Source organism: Triplophysa dalaica, chromosome 9 (assembly GCF_015846415.1).
Source record: "Triplophysa dalaica isolate WHDGS20190420 chromosome 9, ASM1584641v1, whole genome shotgun sequence".
In the NCBI taxonomy this organism is placed as follows: Eukaryota; Metazoa; Chordata; class Actinopteri; order Cypriniformes; family Nemacheilidae; genus Triplophysa; species Triplophysa dalaica.
This window is the reverse complement of record NC_079550.1, coordinates 18716734-18743293: the sequence shown is the minus strand read 5'-3', so window position 1 is coordinate 18743293 and position 26560 is coordinate 18716734. Positions and strand designations below refer to the sequence as shown.

Genomic DNA, 26560 nt, shown 5'->3' with positions numbered 1-26560 from the left:
TATTCTTTTGACCAGGTGTTTTATCCTGGCACCGGCTGTCAACAGGAGTGCAGGTGTATGCAATATGGTCAGGTAGGATAACTCATTGTAAATGTGCTATTTGAAAAATCCCATTCTGAAATCCCAAAAGAATTACAACAATTAACTACTTTGTTTAAACAGGTGGTTTGTAATGAACTCTCCTGTGGGCCAAGTGAAAAGTGTGAGTTGGTAAATGGTGTTCGCAAATGCCAGCCAATCGGGCAAGCTCTTTGTTTAGCTTCTGGTGACCCACACTACATGACCTACGACAGACTTTACTATGATTTCCAGGGCGCCTGCACCTATGTTTTGTCCCAAGCCTGTGGCCTGGAATCTACCAACCTATCCCCATTCTCCATCCATGTGGAGAATGAGAGATGGCCCTATACATACAGCAAACTTTCTGTTACCAAGCAGGTGTCCATGATAATCTATGGGAACACCATAATCTTGAAAAAACAAATGCCCCAGATCTTGGTAAGGGATAGTTTATAATTCCCCCGCATGTGTTTTAAAAATGCCTACTATCAAGTATATCATCAACCTGTTGGATTGCTGTATGTGCAACTCTAACATAACATTATTTCCATACATGTAGGTCAATGGGGTGCTGACTAACCTCCCATACAGTTCCAATAGTTTGAATGGCACCTTGGTCAAGGTTTATAAAGATGGGGGGAACTATGTCATAAAGACTGACTTCGGACTCCAGGTGACCTACGACCTTTATTACTATGTTACTGTTACTATCCCTGGCAACTACCGTGGCAAGACTTGCGGATTGTGCGGCAACTTTGACGGAATTCCTTCAAATGACTTACGTCTTCCGGATGGGAGATTTACACATGACGTGAAGGAATTCGGAAGTGCCTGGAAAGTGGACATCCTTGGAGAGTTGTGTGAGGATGGATGTGAAGAAAACAAATGCCTGGTGTGTGATTCCAAACTCAAAGCAATCTTTCAGCAGCGTCCCTACTGTGGAGTTCTGGTTGATCCCAATGGACCGTTTGCCCGCTGCCATCCCGTGATAAACTCATTAGCTTACCTAAACAACTGTGTCTTTGATACGTGCGCATCTGACGGGAGCAGAGAGGTGGTTTGCAAGAGTGTTGCAAGTTATGCACAAAGTTGTCTCACAGCGGGTGTCGACATTGACAGGTGGAGGACAGACTCATTCTGTCGTAAGTCTTTTTTTCGAATTTTAACGTGAATGTCATTGTATAAAGTACAATGTGTTCTAACCAGGAGTGACATAAATCAACAAATAATAAAAGCTCCAACCAAAATGTGTGGTTGTCACACTTTTGCCCATTTTTGAAATGACAAATGTCTCATTGTGAATGGATAGGGCACTTTGTAAATCTTACTATACATTAAGGTGTGGATTTGATTAAAAGTTTAAATAATACAGCACTTAGTATTCACTGTTAGTAACTGACATCTTAATAAGTGTCTGCTACTTTAACAATGTAATTTGTCTCCAATCGTATTACATTTTTTCTTTGTTCACTGTTTCAGCAATGTCCTGTCCAGCTAACAGCCACTATGAGCTGTGTGCAGACGCCTGCGTCGCTGCCTGTCCTGGTCTTACTTCGATAGTTCAGTGTCCTAATACCTGTACAGAAGGTTGCACCTGTGAACTTGGTTATCTTTTCAATGGCCAGCAGTGTGTCCAACACCAACAATGTGGCTGCTATATGGATGGACACACTTATGAGGTGGAGTTATGGCTTTGAGTTTAGTGTAGTTTATTTTATTCATTCTCGTGTCAAATGTAAATATGTGTACAGCTCCCTTGACCTTAATTGTAGAGCATTGTGTAAGCAGTGCAAAGTTCCTGGGTTATATTCTTAGGGAACACACATATAAAAATGTTATCAGAATGAAAAATGCATAAATATTATTTGTCTTCAGGCTGGGGAGGTGGTTTACTTGCACCAGTGTCAGAAGAGGTGTACATGTGATCCAGGAGCAGGACTTACCTGTGACAGTCACACCTGTGCTAGCGACACACAATGTTTACTTAGGGATGGAGTGATGGCCTGCTATCACCAAGGTCTAGAGAACATTTTTTATCTGTTTTTATGAACGTTTTCATTTTGTATATTTATATCACATACAGAAACACAGTCACAGTGTTGTGTGAAATTTAGCTCGATGTGTCTGTTGACATGGTTTTGTCCTTGCAGATCCATGTGAGGACATTCTGTGTCGTGAGAAAGAGACCTGTCGCATTGAACAAGGCAAAGCCGTGTGCGTGCCCCTGTACAATGCCACCTGCTGGGCCTGGGGTGATCCACATTATCACAGCTTCGATGGCTATGACTATGACTTCCAAGGCACCTGCAACTACATTTTGTCCCAGACATGTGGCAATATAAGTAGCCTAGTGCCCTTCTCCATAACCCAGAGAAATGAATATCGTGGCAGTTTAACTGTGTCTTATGTGAGAGAGGTGGAAGTTTTTATATATGGCAGGACTTTCACCATGGTCAGACACCAGACAGCGCAAATTATGGTAATGAGTAACTTAAATTATTTTAACACTACATTCTATGCAGATTTGCTTTTAGTTTCTGCCACAGAAAGGCCTTTCTGAAAATTGAACGTGATTTATAAGTGAACCGCTGCTTGGTGTTTCTCATGTGTTAACTAACCCCTGAACACTGATTTATGCACTTGATCCTGTTAACGACTTCTCTTTGCTCTGTCAGGTTGATGGTTTGTTGTCGTATCTTCCTCTTGAACTTCACGGGGGACGATTGACGGTACGTCACAGTGGCAGTACAGTTGTTTTGGTAACTGATTTTGGTTTACGAGTGCATTACGACTGGGACTCCGAGGTTTACCTGCAGCTGCCTAGCAGCTACTATGGTGGCGTGTGTGGACTGTGTGGCAATTTCAACGGTAATTCTTCAGATGAGCTGAGCGACCCTGCTGGAAACCCCATGCCGAGTGTGTCCCAGTGGGCAAAGAGCTGGAGAGCCGAAGACTCCGGGTTGATGTTTGACTGTCACGATGGTTGTGAAACGGACTGTCCTGTGTGTCCTTCTGACCAGCAAGCACTATATGAAACACAAGCCTTGTGTGGTGCCCTGACAACAGCTCAGAGTGTTTTTGTTGCATGTCACACTAAAGTAAATCCACAGGTGTTCCAGCACGGCTGCGTGTACGATCTGTGTTTGAATCATGGAGACAGACAATTTCTCTGTCAGGCTTTGGAGTCCTACACAAACCAGTGTCGCCTGGAGGGCGTCATCATTACAGATTGGAGAGAAGAATTCAATTGCTGTAGGTTTATAGAAGGATTCTTATATTTCTAATACTTTTGTATATTTAATACTCGTAATAGGCTTATTAGGTCTCCACAATATATCCAATAATTTCCATGTGTTTTTAATGCATTAATCCGTAACTTTAGACATCGGAGAAGAGACGATACATCTTGAGAGATTATGTTATTCTCCCAATAATTAGTGAATTTGGAGATATATATTGTTATTTAAGCCTTAACCACAGAATATACTTACAGTAAATTTGATTTAATATCCAAAAATGCTGGATGTATATATATAAATATATATCTTTTTGGAAAAATTTGCTTTAGAAAAACATATCTTGATGCTGACATCTGGCTTACAATTTACTATAAAAACTATTTAAATTATAATTTAATATATAATTTAATAAATTATACAAAAATGATATGTATATATGGGCCATTCTACAGAATTGATGCAAAACAAAAAGATGCATCTTGAAAAACAATTAGTGTTTTCCCCAGAAATTGTTTATTTACAGTGTGCAAATTGTATTACATCAAAGGTACACATTTTTAATAATTGTGCAATTAATTTTTATATTGTAAGTTTGGGGAAATTCTTCCTCTCCCCAAATTTTGTCACTACCGAAAAATAATAATATATAATTTAATAATAAGGATTATATTAACATATTAAGATTTTGTTTAAATCTACTTTTTAACTTTGTTTTTTGCTATTCAGAAATATTAAAAAGCATTTAGCTATTCTAAAATACAAATGATTTCATATATGTACGGAGTTTTGTTTATTATTAAGGATTAAGTGTTTATTTTTCCTCACTACCAAAACAATTTTTGTCACGACAGAAACAATGATACCCAGTTAAAGTTTCGGGAGTGTCTGTTTTGGAAGTGACACTTTTCCAATACTTTTGAGCCTAGTTCAAAGATGCTAATCAGCACATGGTTAGCGAGCACACTTCTGAACCTTAAAGTTACACAGACTTTCAGACATTTGAACACATTTACTTGATGATAAGACCGATCTACTCACCATGTAGCTAATTATAGAGAGGGACATAGTGATGATTCTTGATTAAAAATGTAGGGGTGTGGCTAAAATTTGTCTCAGCCAATGGACTGTAACGTACACTGTTTCGGTAGTGACGTGAAAATCTGGAACACATGTTTTACACAAAGTTTAATTTTATTTCTTTTTTTTAAGAATTTTACCCATAAACCCCTCTTTTTTCTATTACAGCCACGAACTGCCAGCCAAACAGTCATTTTGAGGCCTGTGCTTCTCCTTGTCCTGTAACATGCCCACACAACAGTCAACAACCAGTCTGCTCAGACACATGTGTAGAAGCATGCGTATGTAACAGCGGGTTCATACTGAGTGCTGGAACTTGCGTGCCCACCGACCAATGCGGCTGCATCTTCGAGGGCACCTACTACCAACCAGGGCAGAGTTTCTGGCTGGATGAGGGTTGTCATCAGCTCTGTGAGTGTGACCGTAGTCTGGGTGTTGTGGTGTGTCGCGATTCTTCCTGTGGCCCGACTGAGATTTGCTCAGTAGTTGATGGAAGACGAAGCTGCCAGCCAGCGAGTACTGCCTTATGCTTTGCAACAGGAGATCCTCATTACCGCACGTTCGACGGACACCATTTTAACTTCCAGGGCACCTGCGTGTATCAGTTGGCAGCTTTGTGCGAAGATAAGGAGGGTCTTGTACCTTTTAATGTGACAGTTCAGAACGAACATCGTGGGAACACAGCAGTGAGCTTCCCAAAGACTGTAAATGTATCTGTGAATGGTTTTACTGTCACAATGACTAGAGAACATCCGTATCAAATACTGGTGAGTTCATACTGCACCTTCACATTTACTCATTCTGTAGCTTGATTGTGATTTGGTGTCATATTTAAAGGGATTGTTCACCACAAAAAAAATCTGTCATCATTTATTCATCCTCATGTCATTCAAACCCTGTATGTAACTCTTTCTTTTGTGGAACACAAAGAAATGTTTCAGTGCTTTTGTGTCCATACAATGGATGACAATGTGCAAAATTCTTTGGTTACCAACATTCTTCAAAACGTCTTCTTTTGTGTGCTGCAGAAGGCTTGAACATGTTTTTGACAATAACCGTAATACGTTTTGTTCTCCTAAGTTTGATGGCCAGCTAGCACAGCTTCCCCTTTCAATACCAAACGAGTTTATGGTTTACCGCATGGGCGGCACTGCGGTTTTGAACACAGACTTTGGTCTCAAGGTGACCTTTGACTGGGGCAGAAGGGCCAGTATTACCATACCTCTTGCATACCGAGGCACCGTGTGCGGACTTTGTGGAAACTTCAATGGCGTCGTCGAGGATGACCTCACGATGTGCAACGGTATGATGGCGCCTAACGTTTCAAGCCTGGGTCAAAGCTGGCAGGTTGCTGCAACGCCCGATTGCTCGTCAGCTGGTTGCGATGGCGACGAATGCCCGACCTGCACCAGTACCCAGAGGCAGGTTGCCCTGGACCACTGTGACATCATTACAAACCACACAGGACCTTTCAGAGAGTGTCACAGGCGGATCGATCCCTCGTCCTATTTGGAGGATTGCATATTCGACACCTGTTCCTTCCAAGGACACCAGAGTGTGATATGTGATGCGGTGGCTGCGTACGCGTCCGCATGTCAGGGTGAAGGGTTAACTGTTTACCCATGGAGAAACACCACTTTTTGTCGTGAGTTACTGACTAGTTACTGAACCATTCCTTTTCAAACATCCCTATGTTGCCAAATATGTTTTTTATATATTTTGCACTGTAAAATATCAATTGTATAATTGAACTCCTGTCTCTCCATTTCAGCTCTGTTTTGCCCAACCAACAGCTACTACAACCCATGTGCCCCCAGCTGCACCGAGACCTGCATTAATCTCTTCACCAATCGCAGCTGCGACAGTCCCTGCACCGAGGCCTGCCAATGTGATCACGGATATGTTCTGAGCGGGCAAAATTGCGTGCCCCCCTCAGAATGTGGCTGCTTCTATCAAGGACGATATTATGAGAAACACCAGAAGTTTTACATCAATGAGCAGTGCTCGGAGCTCTGCATATGTGCAGAAAATGGTACCGTTGAATGCCAGGCATCAGTATGTGGCACAGGAGAAACCTGCAGTGTGGTGGGCGGAGTATTGGGATGCCATCCAATTGACTACAGAAGTTGTATGGTCACCGGTGACCCACACTATATGTCTTTTGATGGCAGGTGGTTCGACTTTCAGGGCACATGTGTATATACGCTTGCCAAGGTGTGTGATCAGGCCGGAGGTCGGCTGGTGTATTTCTCAGTGGACTCCCAGAACGAGGGGTTTGGAAACTGGGGGGTCTCAGTCATTATGAACTTAACTGTGACTGTATACAACTGGACAGTTGGTATCAGACGAGGTGAAAACTGGAGGGTCCTGGTAAGTTTTCATCTGAGTAATAGAGATGTGGGTTGAAGCAAAACATGATTAATATCTAAAGCACTATACTGTGTCCTTAGTCTGTCCTTTTTTATTTTATTTTGAGTTTTTGTTAATAGCATCCATAACCATTCAGATTGTCATTTCTCTATTTGAAATATATACTGTAAAATAATTGCAACCTAAAATTTTTAGGTTCAGTCCAATGGTCTTAACACATAATTTAAACTTGCAATTTTGACCAGTTGCTGAAACTTATAGAAATATGTTGAAATTGTTAACCTTATTTTGATGAGCTAAAGTAACGTGAAAACATTTTCAAAAGTGAAGTTGAAATAACTTTGAAGCAAAATTTGCTTAATGTTAAATAACAGGGCAGATTTTTAGGTTTCATATTCAGGCCTACCGAATCCTCATGTCTACTACTGGTCCTCTTTCACAGGTGAACAATGAGTATGTCAACCTCCCTGTATCTCTTGACAATCGCGTCATGATTAACCAAATTGGTTTTAGTGTCATGCTTCAAACCGATTTCGGCTTGAAAGTCCTATATGACACCAGCTACCATGCAGAAGTCCATGTACCCTCGAGCTATCAAGGCAGCATGTGCGGCCTGTGTGGCAACTACAACAGCAACCCAACTGATGACTTCCTGTTCCCCAACGGTACCCAGAGCGCCAGTATAGATGCTTTTGGAAAGGCGTGGGCAGTGGCATTATCAGGTGATCAGTGTGGAGGTTGTGAAGGCCACTGCCAGCAGTGTGATCAGCTGAAAGCACATGCCTACCAAGGAAATGATACCTGTGGCCTTATGGCAACCGAAGCTGGTCCTTTCAGTGCATGTCACGATCGTGTGAACCCCCAGCCTTATGTGAATAACTGTGCATTTGACATGTGCGCTGTGGATGGAGATAGAGATATACTGTGTCAAAATCTTAAGGCTTACGCTACTGTCTGCCAACATGCGGGAGTGCAGATCATGGCGTGGAGAAACAAGTCTTTTTGTCGTGAGTTCATTTCTATTACCACCTTACAGCGTAAATTGTATATTGCTGTAGCTTTAATGATTTTTTTCTAGCTTAATTGAATGATTTCTGATGGCTTAAATATGGGAGTTAGACTGCAAATTTGATCTTTTTTAAAGCGCCTGAATGTCCAGCGAACAGTCACTATGCACAGTGCACTAACAATTGTGCCAACACATGTGCCAGTCTGACCTCAACTGGCAGTTGTACAGATATCTGCATGGAAGGCTGCGAGTGTGATGAAGGTTTTGTGTCAGATGGTGATCAGTGTGTATCTTTGGGTGACTGTGGATGTATCCACAATGGCAAATATCTGAGGGTGAGATGTAATACTTAACCAAATAGTGTTTTTTGGGGGGGGGTTGAAAGTCACAAATGTGAAAAAATGAGTCAAGATTTGATTTGACATTTTTATCAAATGACAGATTTTTTGTATTCTTATAGTATTTTTAATTAATTTTTTGGAACCATTAACATTTTATATGTACAGCCAGAGAAAGTAACCTGACGTTATGAGTCATTCTTGGAACTATGGGTAATCTGTGCTCTGTTCACTTAGGTTGGTGAAGTATCAGTGACAGACACCTGCAACACGAGGTGTGTTTGTCACACCGGTGGAGTGCTGGAGTGTGTACACCAAGCATGTGCCACAGGGGAGATCTGTGATGTTCAGAACGGCACACGAGGTTGTTACCCCGAGTCCGCCCACTGTGTCTTTGCTACTGGTGACCGGTTGCAACGGTTTGATGGTGTGGTGGGGCCGGTGATGAGCCCTGGGGCCTTTCAGATGGCTTTCCTGTGCGATGAAGAATCTCCGGACTGGTTCCGTGTAGTGATTGATGTGCGAGGATGTGCCACCAGTGAGCCTGTTAATGTGACTTCAGTCCACGTCTTTATACAAGGCATGATCATCACTGTCAACAGTCACCTGCACAGCTGGGTCAGTGGAACATACAATTTTATGTAATACTATAAACATTTTCCCTGTGGTGATATAATCTTAATTTCTTTATTGTATTGTCACCACCAGTATTTAGCTGGATATTGTCTGTTTATCCGTAGCTTTGATTCACAATGCTTCTTGATACACAGGTAAATGGAAAGAAGGTGTCATATCCCATCATGCCTCAAGAGGGAGTATCAATCTGGTACAGAAATGAGGCTGTGCTCATAGAGAGCACTGATGTGAAAGTGACTTACTCTCTCGCTGACGGGGTGCGGTTAACCGTAAGCAGAGAGCTGATGGGCAGAGTTTGCGGAGCCTGTGGAAATTTGAATGGAGATGCCTTAGATGACATAACAACCTCTGATGGGAGAAGCTCCTCTATGATGTCTGAGGATGTATCATCTTGGCAAGCTGAAGACTTCTTTACATGGTGAGTATATGATACCTTGTATTTGAAGTGGATGTCCAATGGTCAAATACAGCTTACAGAAAACAGAAGAAATGTTAGACTTGAGCCATTATATGTCTGAATAAGAAATAATTGTGGTTTCTATGTCATACGGTAAATGTATTTTAAAACATCATCACAATCTGTCAAATAAAATAACAACGACTAATGGTTTTTTTTTCTTTTGCCCGTATTACAGTGATGCATAATACAGCTGGAAGGAAGATCTTGCTATAATACAGAGAGTTATACGTAATAGAGGAATTGTAAACTGTATTTAATTGCACAATTAGGTTGAAATAATGTTGAAATAATTAACTGAATGATTTCTTTATAATATCCATTTGGTTTTAGTATAATCTTGTGCAAATGCATGACAAAATAAAGATAAACTTCTGAAAAACTGTCTTGTTCTTTTTTCACACAAAATCCAGCTGATGGCAGCAAAACCTAAACTTGAAATCAAATTTATATAATAAAGTAATTTGTCAGGAAGCTAAATAACACATTGACAAATTTATAATACACCCAAATAACAGAAAACTTTCATTTAAGTGTGTTTCTTCATCAGACACTTTTGTATCACAGGGGGTTTACCATGGTTTTGACTAGAAGGGATACAGCTACCACCACTGGGCATGCTCACTTCAATACCCCATTTTTTTTGTCACACTGAAAACACTTGATAAAATTATTTTTTATTATTTTAAGGTTAAGTTTAGGGCTGGGGTCGTGTTAGCTAATGAAATTTATTGTAAATATAGGGCGAGATTTTGCAGCACTTGCGGCTGTAGCTGGAACAACATTTTTCATGGTTTTTTTGTACTGCTCAAAGAACAAACATAACATAATGCCACATTCTAGCAATATCTGTTGACAATCTACTGGGCGAACATGACGTTGAGCTGCGTCTTCGCCGTAGTGAAGTTGCGAAAATGAGAAAAGATGAAGAGGAATTTATTTTATTTTAGTACACATTTTATTTATTTTAGGTTAACCAACATTGGTTTCAGGTGTTTTTCATGAGGACGAGTCTCTCAGTTGGCAGCATAGTTAGTTTTAATTCGGGTCATTACAAACAATTCACAATAAAATTAGATTAAAATAATATGACCCTTTTGATGTAACGTCTGATGCAATTGAGAATTGACCATAAGTGAAAGTAATAGTGTGTTCTTGTAAAGTTAGCGGTGCAATGAAATCCAGAGACCGTGAGTATTATAATATTATTGATCCAAATGAATATAGAATATACCGATGTAAAATTGGTTCGATGTTTGACATTTGTCTCATATTCAGCCTATGAAAAAAAACAAAAGTTCTTTAACGATTTGGCACAATAACAGGGTGTCTCGTTTTTCTTTCAAAGAACAACATGTTTGCCGTCTTTTAGAGTCATATGAAAACACAGTTTTCAATTCAATTTAAATCTATTAAGACATTTTTTATAAAACAGAGTATTCTTTCTCAGCATTATTCCATCTCACCACCTGTCCCACCTGACCACCTGTCTCCTCCAGGCCATATCCAGCAAACTCACTCCACCTACACAACATCCTTGGGACCCATCATACGGGCACACGGCTTCTCCTGTCATTGTTATACCGAGTCCGACGACGCCCAGATTTACATCTCGTTTCACCCAGACTATACCACTGTAGCAGCTCTCATAACAGCCTGCGTAGAAGACATCTCAGCCATCCAGAGTTATGGCTTCGCCATGTAATCTCGTCTCAAGTCAAATGATACTGTCCTGCCCCCGACCAGGCCCATCATTGCACGCTTATTAAGGCGCTTCCTATCACCAATGAATTGATCTTCGCTTTGTTGCGTTCTATCGTATCTGTGTCATATCCAAACAATCCCTTATATCAGGTACTTTCGGCGGTTCACAGATCGTCATACGGGTTAGTACCCCAACCATATTTTAATTTTAATCCTGACAACCCCTCGTCGTAGGCATTTTTCAGTGATTCATGTGGCCATTCTGAATGTGAATTGATTTGCATAAATAATATTCGCATCGTTGTCATTTTGGCTTGTGACTGGATTTTGCGGCGGTGCTGCTCTAACAGCAGCCGCTCGAGCCCACGTTTGCTACACAGTTGGTATCGCATGTTTACCGTTGCTTTGTGTAGGCCTACTGCTTGTAGGACGGCTATGTACAGAGTGTATCTGTCTTCTTTGTGTGCATGATTTGCTGGCCTTATCATGTGTGCCGTTTGTTTGATTTTGATTGCCAGCATTAAAAAATGAGGCTGTCTGGTGCAGTAAGATATATTATTAATTCTTCAAAGTAATGATACTTTGTATGGCCAACTTAAAGGTGTTTGTTCATGTAATGCTGATTGTCTTATTTTTCTAATAAAGATATTATTGTCACACCAATTACTGTTGTTCAGTCAATACATATATTTCTGTTGTGTGTATGAAAAGTTAAAGGGTGTTTTCTGCAATGTAAAAATAGTCAGTGATTTCTCAAGAATGTCTCTGGAAAGTTTCATCTGAAAATACATCCCATTCATTAGGATATGTTGAACATGGCCATTGGAATGGAATGGAAAACGCATTGCTTTTGTGTGTGTCTCTTTAAATGCAAATGAGCTTCTGCACCCCTCCCCGTTTGCAAAATAGGATGTAGAGCGCTTACACATGTGCTTTGGATGACATCAACACAAGCAATATGGCGGAAAGCGCAATTACGTCTGTTATGCCCTATCCAACCAAAACTATACACCATACCATACACTAACTGCAATAAAAAATCAACTGTTCATAAATACAAATTTAAAGGAAAAGACAAAAACATAGGTAGAACAAGATATGCTGACCATTTGCTGTATGAAATGTTGGCCATTGATGATTAATCATCTGCGTGCATATTACTTACAGACATAAACACGGATATAGGCAAAAACATGCATTCAGAGTACTTGTATATGTCAGACAGGTACGTAAAGATCAGCAACCAGGTGATAGTACATGTGAGTAGCAATTCACCCGGATGTGGTGATACATTTGGCGAAAGGAGACTGGCCAGAGCCTGGTCTTCCGGGCGTTACCGGAATTGTTCTACAATTGTAAATGTTTTCTGCCTCAAACAGACCCAAACTTTGATCAAATAACTGTTTTAACAGTTTGTGTTGAGTGTTTATACAACGGGTTTGCGGTTGTGTCGTGCACTTACACCTCAACATTGAACACAAATCTCAACAGTGATAACAATCAAAAACCATCATTCATTAAAAGAACTCTAAACTCAACAAGGAACAAACAGAAACAATGATATTAAAGCATAAATTAAGCCAACAAGAACTAAAATGCTAATCTTTAAAAGAAAAACAAATAAGAAACATAGCATTGAACTCCTTTAACAAAAAATGCTATGTTCAAGTTACTTAATTATCTTTGTAGGGAGAACATTTTATAAAATGTTGGATTTTTTCACAGTGTACTGTGCGCTCGATTTGCCCATGAAATGTGCCGAGCAGCTTCTTGCTGTGGGGAGCATAACGCGTTGTGTTCACAAGTGTTTACACTCACTCTTGACTCAGTCAGCGGTTTAAGAGATCTAGTTGATCTTAGATGATTTTAAGTCTAAAATGAAAGTCTAGCACAACCTCTGCTCAGCTGGCGGTGTAGCATTTACAGCTTGAAAAATACACTATTTTTTACTCTTTTGCACTGATGTTTATGGGTTTTATTTTCTTGGTGAGCCCCGTGAGCACCACCAACACCATAACACCGTAAGAGCTGAATAGAAAATAGAAACAAACAAACAATCAAAAATACACAAAAGTGATCTATAAACATTTCCATATCAAACCCGTAACTAATAAATACAGATTTACAATGCAAGTGTTTACATTTACATTTAGTCATTTAGCAGAAGTGTTTACATTGTAAGTACTCGACAATAAGTTACACACACATTAAACAACGACAATTGCAAATAGATAATCAACACTGAAATATTAAGCCTGCGTGATAAGCTATCGACTAGCTAACAGTAGCCAATCGTTTCAGAGTAAGACCGATAACATTTAAAGTCTCTCAAAATTATCACATAAGAAAACTGAGACGTTTCCTTGTGCCCTTATCAGCCAGGATCTAAGTATCCTTAAAACTATGCTTGAAAGCATGCATACAAACGAACAACCTTCGCTGTTGATAACCTTATTCAGAATGGCGCTTAATCGATGATTGGTATCGGACGACACAGCTTTCATTGATCGAGGATCTGTGATCGCCCCCAAAAATCCTGATCTCAGCACGCCTATGTAAAGCATATATCATACTTTTTACTCTTCTACATTTCATAAATAAATGTTGTTGTTTTTACCTTTTAATACAGTCCATTACAATCTAGTAGTTTATTTTTCAAAGTATTTTTACTTTTAAAGGGAATTGGTACTAGATTTAAAACATTAACATAAGTAAAACTAATGATTTATGCCTTATAAGCTAGTGCATTTATTTTCCAAAGTAAAACATTCTCATAAGATACTTGAAAAATATACTTGAGTAAAAGTAAACATACTTCACTACTACACATCTCAGATTTATATCTACTAATTTAAAATTGTGCATGAACATTTTTGTTATGGGTTTTGGCTTTTAAAACACATTGTCCTAAAACGAAAGAGGCGGATATTTAACAAAAAAATGATAACCACAATTCACGTATGTGTAGTAACCAGTCAAACAGGCTGATCTTTGACAAAAAAAATTGAACTTTGAGCTGTTTTTTACTATTAACTTGACCCATGTCTTCTTAACAGACTGTGAAGAGTCTTCACTGGAGATCCGCTGTGTGTTTATGAGGCGTGACAGGTCTCTTAATGTAACTTCTGATTTTAAAGTTTGAAGAAATTCTTAAAACATGTATTTATAGAAAATCTTACTGTAATTCAATCTCGGTATGTGATGACCACACTTTCATTGTGACAATGTAATCTAGTAATGTGTGACAACTGGAAAAGTGAAAATCCTGGATTCGTTGCAACAGCGTAACTTTGTGACGTTCTCAGTAAGTAACCATGACGTTTTGACCCTGTCCTGATTATTGCATTGTCACACCGTTGCGGTTAACTACTGACAACATCACAAAGTTATGTTGTGGCAACATATATTAAATACAAGACATTAAAGCATAAATTAAGCCAACCACTAATCTCCAAGAGAAAAACAAATAAGAAACACAGAATTCAACCTCATGCAATGCATCTTGGGAACTATCAAACTATTGCTTGTTCAGAATACACTGATTTTGTAAGTTGGGCAAACTTTTTGACGCATATTGGCCAAAAACTTGAGAAACTAAGTCCAGTCAACAAAATAATCTTTGTTAGGAACATATTTAGGCTCATTCTGTTCAGTATATGCAAAACAATCATTTGACTCCTTTAACTAAAAATGCTATGTTCAAGTTACTCATTTATCTTTGTAGGGAGAACATTTTGGAAGTTGGATTTTTTAAATTGATACTATGCTGTCATCCGGCCCATTAGTGAAATGTGCCGAGCAGCTTCTTGCTGTGTGGAGCATAACACTTTGTGTTGACAAGTGTGTAACATATGTTTACACTCACTCTTGACTCAGTCTCGGTATAAACTCAACTTTGAGGGTTCATGTGGGCAACTAATGTCTGCTAAAGACGGTTTTGTACGATTCATATCTGATGAATCCATACAATTAGCCACCTCATAAAATATTTACGAATTCTTTCAGCAATAAGTTTAAATCTTTTTTGATGAGAGGAACTAAATTCATACATGATATCGTTGTTTTACTAATTATATACCTGTTTTTATTTTAGATTTTTGTGAATCAAATAAATTATATAGCACTATTTTGAGTGTAATTGGTGGTTTCGCATATCTGTGGTTAAGACGGTTGACTAATGTCATTGTAAGTCCACATCTTTTAATCTTTTCAAGAATGGGGGTGTCTTAAACTTTTTGATAAAGCTGCATTTCCAGTAAGGTAAGATCTAAGGCATTTATGTATACATGTCTTACTGTAGATGTAGCATCTGAGACTCGCAGGCTGTAAGTATATCTGTGTGATTGATATTTATTTTACAAATTTGTGTTAATAGTTATAGAAGATATTTTCCAATGAGAATATAACAATATACTATACACAGCTCTTTTAAGAGATCTAGTTAATCTTAGATGTTTTTAAACTATGTAAGACCCTGTTTTACTTAGAAAGGGAAACATATTACTAATTGTTTCCCTTTCTGTTGCATTTCTTTATAAGTAAAATAATGTTTAGGTATATTTTGAAAAATGATTTTATTTAGGAAAAGTTTTATGCTTCACTACACTACATTATAATCAGCCTATTATTTTATATCTGACAACAGAAACATTAAATATATACATGAAAAGTCTAAAATGAAGATTTTCTGCGGCTAAATATGTTACTTGCCAATATTCAATTGTCAATTCATGAGACTTACTCTTCTCTTCATTTGAATACTTGATATCCATTTTTGTTAAATATAGATTAATAAATAATGCTTCTGAGAAAGCTTCAAATAGTTCCTAGTAGATTGGTATCGAACGACACAGCTTTCAGTGATCGAGGATCGGTGTTCGGCCCCAAACATCCTGATCATAGCACCCCTATATAAAGCATAAATCATACTTTATATTTATTTCATGAATAAGTGTTGTTGATTTTATCTTTTAATACGGTACATTAAATCTAGTAGTTTCTTTTTCAAAGTATTTTTACTTTAAATGTGGGAAAGTAATAGATAAATGATGGTTTATGCTTCGTAAGCTAGTGCATTATTTTTCAAAGTAAAAACATTCTCACAAGATACTTGAAAATATGTACTTAAGTAAAAGAAAACATACTTCACTACTATACATCTCTGATTTAAATCTGCTTATGTATTAAGTTGTGTATGTGTAACACATTGTCCTAACAGCAAAGTGGCGGATATTTATAAAAAAATGATAAGCACACTTTACGTTGGTGTAGTAACCAGTCAAACAGATTGATCTTTGAATAAGGTTTTTTTTTAACTTTGAGCTGTTTTTTTACTATTTACTCGATCTTTGTGTTCTTTACAGACTGCAAAGAGTCTTCACTGGAGATCCGCTGTGTGTTTATGAGGCGTGACAGGTCTCTTAATGTAACTTCTGATTTTAAAGTTGAAAGAAATTCTTAAAACAGGTATTTATACACAATCTTACTGTAATTCATAGAATATGATAGGGGTTCTAACCTACTACTTCCCTCAGTGGCACATAACATTCCCCTAAATTGTTGAAATAAACGACATAAAAGAACATTACGCTTTAAATAAAGGTGATCTGTTTATTTACCAATTACCTGTTTAGATACTCTACAAATGTACAATTGAAATAATACTTTTTTGTAAATGCCCTTTCTCTGAAATGATAAAATACAGTGATTCTGCAAAATGGAAATTCGAATCACAAATATTTTAAGGTAACGCATTCACATTCACGTTTATATTTTTATTAATATTAATATTTGTTTTAATTAAAAAAGGGTGGGCTGGAATAAACATGTTTGCTTTTTTTTATTTAGAATGTACACCAACAAACGTCAGATTTATCGCTGCATTGGTCTCATGTTCCTCTTGTCAGTAGTGATGTTTACTGTCATCCAGATTGAACATATGAGCTTACAAAATGACTCCGAGAGAAAGAGAATTGAAAGACAGACGCAAATAGACAAAGAAATCGACCTGCAAAATAACAGCATCCACACCTTTTGGGAAAACTTCAGTACGGAGCAAAGAATGGAATTGCTCACAGAACATCCCAAAGAACCCACAACATGGGATATCATCAGCTCCAACTGCAGCGCAAACCTCAGTTTGTTATCCACAGAAGGGTTCACAAGTCTTGATTCCGATTTTAAGCAATTTATGCTGTACAAGCATTGCCGTTACTTTCCTATTCTCATGAATCACCCAGAGAAGTGTGACGGAGATGTGGACTTATTAATGGTCATCAAGTCTGTGATAACACAATATGATCGCAGAGAGGTGATAAGACAAACTTGGGGCAAAGAGCAGACTATCGGTGGGAAAAATATCAAGATCCTTTTCCTCCTTGGGACATCTTCCAAAGAAGGAGAGACAGCCAACCATCAAAAACTTCTGGAATATGAAAATTATATCTATGAGGACATTCTTCAATGGGACTTCATGGATAGCTTCTTCAACCTCACCCTAAAGGAGATTCACTTCTTGAAATGGTTCTCCATCTTCTGCAAAAACACCCGCTACATCTACAAAGGAGATGATGACGTGTTTGTCAACGTTCCCAACATCTTGGAATATGTGGAGGGAGGCAAAGACTTGAAAGACCATTTTGTGGGTGATGTTCTTTTTAAAGCTTATCCCATTCGCCATAAGGCGAACAAGTACTACATCCCTAAAGTCTTGTATGAAAAGAACTACTACCCACCATATGCTGGTGGAGGTGGTTTCTTGATGGATGGTCCTCTTGCACATAAACTCTACGGAGCATGTGAAACTCTGCAACTTTATCCCATTGATGATGTGTTTCTTGGGATGTGTCTAGAAGTGCTTCAGGTAAAACCAGTTCATCACAATGCATTCAAAACCTTTGGGATTGTAAGGAATAAAGCCAGTAAGATGAATAGGGAGCCGTGCTTTTTTAGGCAATTGATAGTCGTACATAAACTGCTCCCACCAGATCTGATCAACATGTGGAGGCTGATCAATAGTGACTTAGTTTGCTCAAAGAAATTGTGAAAAGAAAATGTATTGCAAGTCTGTGATTAATCACAAATAATCATTTTTAGTGTAAAGTGATATGTCTTAACATTTTCAACTGTGTTAGTCGTTTGAGCATAAACATGGCTACAAAGTTACTGGTAATAGGCTTTCTATATCCAAAATCCATTTAGTTTTTGTTGGTGCAATTTCACAAGACTCAAATGTCGTAATATGTGACTACTGCTCTGTATCCAAGTCAAGGCCACAAAGTGCTGTGACACAATCTCTTGTTTGCTTTCAATAAATAATGTGATTTTAAAGAACACATTCACTCTAAGTTTGTTCATTCCTCGTTTTCCTTGTACCAAAATCAATGAGCACTGAATGATATCAGCTGTGCTCTAGAACTACCGAAAAAACAAAGTATTTTCATTATGTAATTCATTTTGTTTTATCTCAGTTTTGCAGTCTTCATGATAATCTGTGCACAATTCTTGGAATTTCTAAAAGTGATAGACTAATGCTATTGTAATTTCAACAATGAGGACACACAGTATCTAAAACCTTTGACTTTTCAGATAAATGAAAGGTGGAGCTGTATTTCCAGAAAGGTGAACTTTCAGCTGTTTACTGTAATTACAAACATCCTTGTGCACTCAGATTTATATGTCTTGTTATATCATATGTTATGATACTCCAGGCTGTGTGATTTATCCTATTTAAGAATACCTTTACCAGTGCTCATTTTACAAATCACACCGTACATCAATTCAAAATTTTGTAGCGGCTTGTTCCATCTAAACTTTTCAGGCGGCACAATTATCATTTATTACAAGTGTTTGTCGCTTCAAATTTACCAAACTTTAACTGAGCCGATTGAAGATTTTAGATGCAACAAGTCAGTAGAATTTTTTGAGTTGGAAAGGTGTTACATTTGCTTGCAGTGTTGCATCTATGTGTTAAAGGGACAGTTCACCCCAAAACAAATGATGTCATCATTCACTTGTTGTTTCATACCACCTTTGACTACCAGAAAAAAGACAATGGTTGTCAAAAGTTCCCCACTGTGCCACAATGCTTGCTTTCTTACATTCTTAAAAATATCTTAGTTTGTTTTCAACAGAACAAAGACATTTATAGAGTAATATTTCCTACTAAGGTAGTCAATAATGGCCGCAAGAACGTTCGATTACAAGCATTCTTGGAAAATCTTCATCAGAACATAGATTTGCAACAATTTGAGGATGAGTAAATTATGAAAACATTAATCACTTCGGGTGAACTGTTCCTGTTCCAAACAGTTGTTTTGTTCAAAGATAAGTTTATTTATACTAAATTATTACAATAAAAACCAAAATGGCTTACTACCATGACATTATGTCATACTGTACTGTATAAATGGTGTATATGGGTTGTCAAGATACTGAACATTGTAAAGATTACATGTAAAGTGTAAAATTGGTTTAAGGCTTGACAGTGTTTTACTCCTAGTGTGGCCTTAAATGGGTTGCATTATCTTCCTTCCTTTTTTATTACATACATTTTTCAAACCGGTTTTAATCAACTGTTTGGAAACTTTATGCTTTGCTGTTCATTATTATTTTTATATCCCATGTAATGCATTTTTTTTACTTTTACTTTTACTTTTGCCTTTGACATCTACATTTACATTTGGCAGACGCTTTTTTTCAAAGCGACTTACATTTTATTATACTATACATGGTTTCTTAGTATGTGCAATGCCCTGGGATCGAACCCATGACTTTGGCATTGTTAGCACCATGCTCCAACCACTGAGCCACAGGAAAGCTTTGAATGTCATCGACTGAAAAACCACAACTACGGGAATACTATGTGCAGTAACCAGTAAAACCAGCTTGAAACCTTATACAACCCCAATTTTTTAATCAGAAGTGCCCTTTTAAATTAAACATTTCTGTGAAGCTACATTTCCTGTTAGGTAGACCTTAAGATAAGATCTCAGCACAAACCATGGGTAGTTATGAATACATGTCTGACTGTAGATGTAGCATCTGAGACTCACAGACTGTGAGTATATCCATGTGATTTATAATTCATTTTTTTACAATTGTTACATGAAATTTGTGTTAGTTGTTTTTGAAGTTGATTCCCATGAGAACATAACAACAAACACAGCTGTTTTAAGAGATCCAGTTAATCTTGGATGTTGTTAAACTATGTTAAACACTGTTTTACTTAGAAGGGAAAAAGATTACTGTTGTTTCCCTTTCTGTTGTATTACTTAATTTATTACATTTATTAAATCTACTTATCTATTTAAATCAGTGTATTGTATAAGTCTAAAGTATACTTACTTTAAGTACATTTTGAAATATCTGTATATGAGTGTTTCTATTTTGGTAAAGTTGTAGTTCACTACATTATAGAGCATATATCATACTTTTTACTGCTCTACATTTCATGAATAAATTTAAGTGGGAAAGGACTAGATTTGAAGAATGTACTGAAGTATTATATCAAAGGTAAAAAACATGTAAAAATGTATGTATGAAATGGAGTAAAAACGAATGATGTATGCCTTAGGCTAAAGCTTTGTTTCCAAAGTAAAAACATTCTCATAAGATACTTGAAAAACAAACTTGAGTAAAAGTAAACATACTTCATTGCTATACATCTCTGATTTAAATCTACTAATGTGTTAAAATACTCTAATGTGTATAATATTGTTTATTAACATTTTTTTATGTATTTTGACTTTGAAAGGACAAGCAAAATGAACAAGCAAAGAGATGGAAATTTAACAACTACCAAAAAACATTTTATAAACACAGAATTTATGTTTGTGTAGTAACCAATTAAACAGGCTGATCTTTGAAACATGAGCTGTTTTTATAATATAACCTTAATCTTTGTTTTCTACAGACTGTCACTGGAAATCAGCAGAGTCTTTATGAGGTTCGACAGGTCTCTTAATTTAACTTCTGATATTTAAGTTTCAGGAAAAGGTTAAAATAAAAAAACGACATAAAAGTATTACATTCCAGGAAATGGTTAAATTGAATTGGAATAAAATTGCATAAAAGCATTACCACTTTAAATACACGTGATATGGTTGTTCAACAATCTCCTGTTTAGATACTTTAAAAATGTACATTAAAAATAATAATAAATAAATTATAAATAATACATTTTTCTGAAATGATAAAATAAAGCAATTCTGAAAAATGGAAATTTGGGTAACACTGTCCTTGAAGCATGTATCTATAATGGATTATAAAGAGTTATTAAAGTGTAAAATGCATTATTTTTCTTCAAAATGTGTGTTGTAATGCATGTAGTTGTAGAGCAGTATAACCTATTTAAAATGTGTTGTGTAACAATGAATTTCTAAGTGTTATAATGTTTTAACTGTATGTTTTAGATATTACAATGCATTAAAAGGTGCATTACAATGCGTTAAAACTACTTTTTATGCATTATACGTGCATGCTTCAAGGAAGCTGTTACCGAAATTTGTATCAAAAACATTACACAGTGAAGCATTCACGTTCATATTGTTTTTAAATCAAAAAACAAAGGGTGGGCAGGAATTTACATGTTTGCATTTTTTTATCCAGAATGATCACCAACAAACTTCAGATTTATCGCTGCATTGGTCTCATGTTCCTCTTGTCAGTAGTGATGTTTACTGTTATCCAGATTGAACATATGAGCTTACAAAATGACTCCGAGAGAAAGAGAATTGAAAGACAGATGCAAATAGACAAAGAAATCGACCTGCAAAATAACAGCGTCCACACCTTTTGGGAAAACTTCAATACGGAGCAAAGAATGGAATTGCTCACAGAACATCCTAAAGAACCCACAACATGGGATATCATCAGCTCCAACTGCAGCGCAAACCTCAGTTTGTTATCCACAGATGGGTTCACAAGTCTTGACTCAGATTTTAAGCAATTTATGCTGTACAAGCATTGCCGATACTTTCCTATTCTCATGAATCACCCAGAGAAGTGTGACGGAGATGTGGACTTATTAATGGTCATCAAGTCTGTGATAACACAATATGATCGCAGAGAGGTGATAAGACAAACTTGGGGCAAAGAGAAGACTATCGGTGGGAAAAATGTCAAGATCCTTTTCCTTCTTGGGACATCTTCCAAAGAAGGAGAGACAGCCAACCATCAAAAACTTCTGGAATATGAAAATTTTATCTATGAGGACATTCTTCAATGGGACTTCATGGATAGCTTCTTCAACCTCACCCTAAAGGAGATTCACTTCTTGAAATGGTTCTCCATCTTCTGCAGAAACACCCACTACATCTTCAAAGGAGATGATGACGTGTTTGTCAATGTTCCCAACATCTTGGAATATCTGGAGGCAAGCAAAGACCTGAAAGACCTTTTTGTGGGTAATGTTCCTATTAAAGCCACTCCCATTCGTAATAAGAGGAGCAAGTACTACATCCCTAAAGTCTTGTATGAAAAGAACTACTACCCACCATATGCTGGTGGAGGTGGTTTCTTGATGGATGGTCCTCTTGCACATAAACTCTACGGAGCATGTGAAACTCTGCAACTTTATCCCATTGATGATGTGTTTCTTGGGATGTGTCTAGAAGTGCTTCAGGTCAAACCAATTCAACACGATGCATTCAAAACCTTTGGGATTGTACAGAATGAAGCCAGTAAGATGAATAGGGAGCCGTGCTTTTTCAGGAACACGATAGTCGTACATAAACTGCTCCCACCAGATCTGATCAACATGTGGAGGCTGATCAATAGTGACTTAGTTTGCTCAAAGAAATTGTAAACAGATTTTGTAATAAAAGGCTGTGATTAATCATGAATAATCATTTTTAATGTAAAGTGGTATGTCTTATGATTTTTAACTGTCTTTGTTTTTTAAGCATAAACATGGCTACAAAGTTACTAGTAAATAGGATTTCTGAATCCTCCAACAATCCATTAAGCTTTTGTTTATGCAATTTCTCAAGGCTTACAAATGTCTTAATATGTGACTACTGCTCTGTATCCAAGTCATGGACACATCGTGGTATGACACTATCTCTTGTTTGCTTTCAATAAATAATGTGATATTAAAGAACGCATTGTTTCAGAGTTTGCTCATTGCTCTTTTCCCTGGTACCAAAATCAACGAGCACTGAATGATATCAGCTGTGCTCTAGAACTACCGAAATGTGTATCCAAAAGCTGAAAATCCACTTGAGATATTATCTACTCTACATCAATGTGCTTCTTTTGTAAAGTTTATCATCACAGTTGCACAGATATGGTTGAAATAAATTTAATCTTTCTGAGTGGGACTACAACTTAATTAATTTTTATTATATAATTACTTTGGTTTCATCTCAGTTTTGTAGTCTTCATGATAATCTGAGCACAGTTCTTGGAATTTCTAAAAGTGATAGACTAATGCTATTGTAATTTCAACAATGAGGACACACAGTATCTAAAACCTTTGACTTTTCAGTTAAATGAAAGGAGGAGCTGTATTTCCAGAAAGGTGAACTTTCAGCTGTTTACTGTAATTACACACATCCTGGTGCGCTCAGATTTATATGTCTCACTGTAAAAAAAATCCTGTAAAATTTACAGTAAACTACTGGCAGCAGGGTTGCCAGCCAGTTACTGTAAATTGTACAGCCACAGTACTGTAATTTAATTTACAGCCATTTACTGTAATTGCAGAATACAGGAAAAACTGTAATTTTGAATAGCAACAGTATAATGCTGTATTTTTTACAGCAAATTGCTTGATTTTAATTTACTTTATTTAGAAGAAATACATAAATCACTGTATATCCAGTATGTTTTGCATACTGGATATACAGTGTTTATTTTTTTTTAATTGATACAAAAATACATTACAGACAAATTGTGTACGTTGTTGTACATGAAATAATTTTATTCAGTAAGAACTTCATAGTATCCAACATGGCTCTTTAAACATTCATGTTTAAACAACACGTTAACCAACATTACCATCATGAAACAACATTGCAAAACAAGGCCCAAGTGAGTCTGTAAAACGGTCCACATCTTGATCCATCAGAGCACAACAAGTAGCTGGAACTATGGAAACGAAACAAGAGAATAATGTTAGATATTCAATTTATAGTCAGAGAAAAACAGAGGACAACATCTACAGTCAGAGAATAATAAAATTATATAATTCAACGATGAGATCTGTGTGTGTGTGTGTGTGTGTATGTGTGTGTGTGTGTGTGTGTGTCTGTGTGTGTGTGTGTGCTTCTTACTTTTCATCGATTACACTGAATATTCATCATTGTGTTTAGAAGAGCGGCGACATGTGGGTTCACTGCAACCTGTTTCTTCTGTATCCTGGCATTTTAGATGACGCTGCTTGTTCCACTCTCTGGATTAATATCTACAAAGAGTCAGGAAAAACTAAATGTTATATATTAAATGTACAAAATATATTATATTAAAACACATGAATTAAATCATCAGCTTGCTAGTGTTAAATAGGGGAGACTTCTAAATAATTTGCCCAAAAAAATTGCATCTCTCGTTGAGAAATATTGTTTTAAAGGTCTTAACAGGTATATAACATTAACATATCTATAAAAAGCAGGTAAGGAAGTTGTTCAATTAATACCTTTCATTGGACTCCAAGTACATGCTGCCCCATCCTGGTACTCAAGATTGAATATGTAACATGCTATGAACAGAGTGGGAAGGCCAGACATGAAGCTGTGCTGAGCACCGTCACACACAACCTAACCTTCAGTAGTCAGCATCCAGTGGCCTGCATAGCAAAGTGTGTCCTAAAACAAACAATTATACATGTGACAATAGTAATAGTTAATATTGACTATACAATTATCTTTAAGCATTTTACATTTTAACTACATTTTAGTATAAGTGACTCTACAAACAAACTCTAAGCAAATTAAACAGAGTAACTTACACTTAAAACCGTACTTATACAGAAATGTAATCCAACTAACGTTAGGGATGTCACGGTCAAGAAATTGTCACACTAGTATTTTGTAACGGGTCTCACTCCCACCCTCCAACGGTCCTATTTGGGAGACAGGCCTGCTATACAATGAGGGTGTCGCTAACGTCTTTTGCTCAAGCTCTCAGCTGGCCTCCGATACATAAACTGTATATCTAGATGGTTACGTACATTAATCACTTTACCGGGCTATCCTCCGTGAACATCGACTTACCTCAAGCTATGGTGACTCATTTTAATTTGGTCTCTCGATTTAACGGATGACTGCATTTGCAAATTTGAATTACACCACAAAATAATCACGAGCGAGTGTGGTATCCCAACAGTCGAAGCATGTAACTTTTACCGAGTCTACGGCGTGCGCGATGTTCAACATTAAAAAAACAACCGTCAACTTACTAATACAATGAACTGTAGCTCGTCACATACCGCCTTCACTCCTGGTGTGAACAAAAACTCTAAATAACATGAACAACTTCTGTCCTCAGGTGCTATAGCGACGGAGAATGTTTGAAATCTTACCGCGACGGCGCTGCTGAAACCCCGCAAGACTCCTTCGGTCCCCGCGGATGGAGGTTGAATCCGGGGTTAGCAATATGAACCGCGAATTTAGATACCTCTATATAAAGTTACCAGTATGATAGTTACCAAATATGGAAAAAAAATACGTAATAAGTTACTTACCACAGGTGTGAATCATTCATTTTGCGCACTACCCCAATCTCGACTGTTGAAGATCATCCCGCCATTGTAGATTTGAAATTTACAGCAATATTCTGTACATTGAGTTAATCCGTCACGTGACCCCAGAATGCATTGCACTTTACAGCAATATTCTGTATTATTTAAAATACAGTCAGCTTCTGTAAAATAACGCTGTAGTTTTTACAGCAATTCGTTACAGTGCTTGTTATATCAGATGTTATTAGTCTCTAGGCTGTGTGATTTATGCTATTTAAGAATACCTTTACCAGTGCTCATGTTACAAATCACACCATACATCAGCTAAAAAAATTGTAGTGGCTTGTTCCATCTAAACTTTTCAGGCGGAACAATTGCCATTTATTACCTATACTAAGAGTCTGTTGCTTATAATTTACAGAACTTTAACTGAGCCGACTGAAAATGTTAGATAGAACAAGTCAATCGAATTTTTTGGAGTTGGAAAGGTTTAAAACATTCTGTCAGTGTTAAAAGCATTTGTTAAAGGGACTGTAACATTGAAGGCAGGTGAGGCATCAGATCGTACTCTGTTACTTACTCGGTTCCCTGAGATACGGGAGAACAGGACACATTGCATTGCGGGTTTCTCTGATGACTGAAGCTTTTTCCAATAATGCAGTGGATACTGCTCTACCATTGGTTTGTGAAAATAGAAACTTTAAACCAATGGCAGTGAAGCTGCATGGACCTATGGCGATGGAGCCCGGCAATGTAGCTAGGCACGTCGCCGTAGTGTCTTAAGGTTACTTCCAATGAAGTATTGACCATGCAGCTTGTAAGCACGGCCAAGAACGCAGTACTCAATCAATAGAAGAAACAAGCTGAAGTGTGTGTATCCAACTTTATTTTTAACACTTCATTTCTCTCTATAGCTTTTCAATATTTTACATCAACAGAATTTCTCACAGCACTACAGTATAACATGGACATGATAATTAAACAGACACT

General features: G+C 37.3%; 2 protein-coding genes and 1 long non-coding RNA gene across 4 annotated transcripts; 2 read left to right on the top strand and 1 right to left on the bottom strand.

Annotated features, from left to right (window-relative positions):
- Positions 1–15178: 15178 nt before the first annotated feature.
- LOC130428985 (UDP-GlcNAc:betaGal beta-1,3-N-acetylglucosaminyltransferase 7-like) lies at positions 15179–18222 on the top strand. Of its 2 annotated transcripts, XM_056757313.1 has the most exons (4): positions 15179–15215; positions 16254–16356; positions 16595–16635; positions 16738–18222. In XM_056757313.1, exons 3-4 carry the CDS (start codon positions 16607–16609, stop codon positions 17933–17935), a joined length of 1227 nt encoding a protein of 408 aa, XP_056613291.1. In that variant the 5' UTR covers positions 15179–15215; positions 16254–16356; positions 16595–16606; the 3' UTR covers positions 17936–18222. The 2 variants fall into 2 exon arrangements, with proteins under 2 accessions (XP_056613291.1, XP_056613293.1); XM_056757315.1 differs by lacking the exon at positions 16595–16635 and having other exon boundaries at positions 15180–15215.
- Positions 18223–19944: 1722 nt separating this feature from the next.
- LOC130429038 (UDP-GlcNAc:betaGal beta-1,3-N-acetylglucosaminyltransferase 7-like) lies at positions 19945–22696 on the top strand. The gene is made up of 3 exons (XM_056757390.1): positions 19945–19948; positions 20804–20836; positions 21499–22696. Exons 2-3 carry the CDS (start codon positions 20832–20834, stop codon positions 22694–22696), a joined length of 1203 nt encoding a protein of 400 aa, XP_056613368.1. The 5' UTR covers positions 19945–19948; positions 20804–20831.
- Positions 22697–23485: 789 nt separating this feature from the next.
- LOC130428997 (uncharacterized) lies at positions 23486–25778 on the bottom strand. Its single transcript, XR_008907521.1, has 4 exons — positions 25574–25778; positions 24527–24695; positions 24165–24295; positions 23486–23979 (listed from the first exon to the last, which is right to left on the bottom strand). It is a non-coding gene; the product is annotated as an uncharacterized LOC130428997 (long non-coding RNA).
- Between the last annotated feature and the right edge of the window lie 782 nt (positions 25779–26560).

Excerpts from the sequence above, each read along its gene's own strand:
- LOC130428985 (XM_056757313.1), top strand. The coding sequence starts at position 16,607 with ATGGAAATTCGAATCACAAATATTTTAAG. Across the intron at positions 16,636-16,737 it reads CGAATCACAAATATTTTAAG|AATGTACACCAACAAACGTC; the intron begins GTAACGCATTCA and ends TTTTTTATTTAG.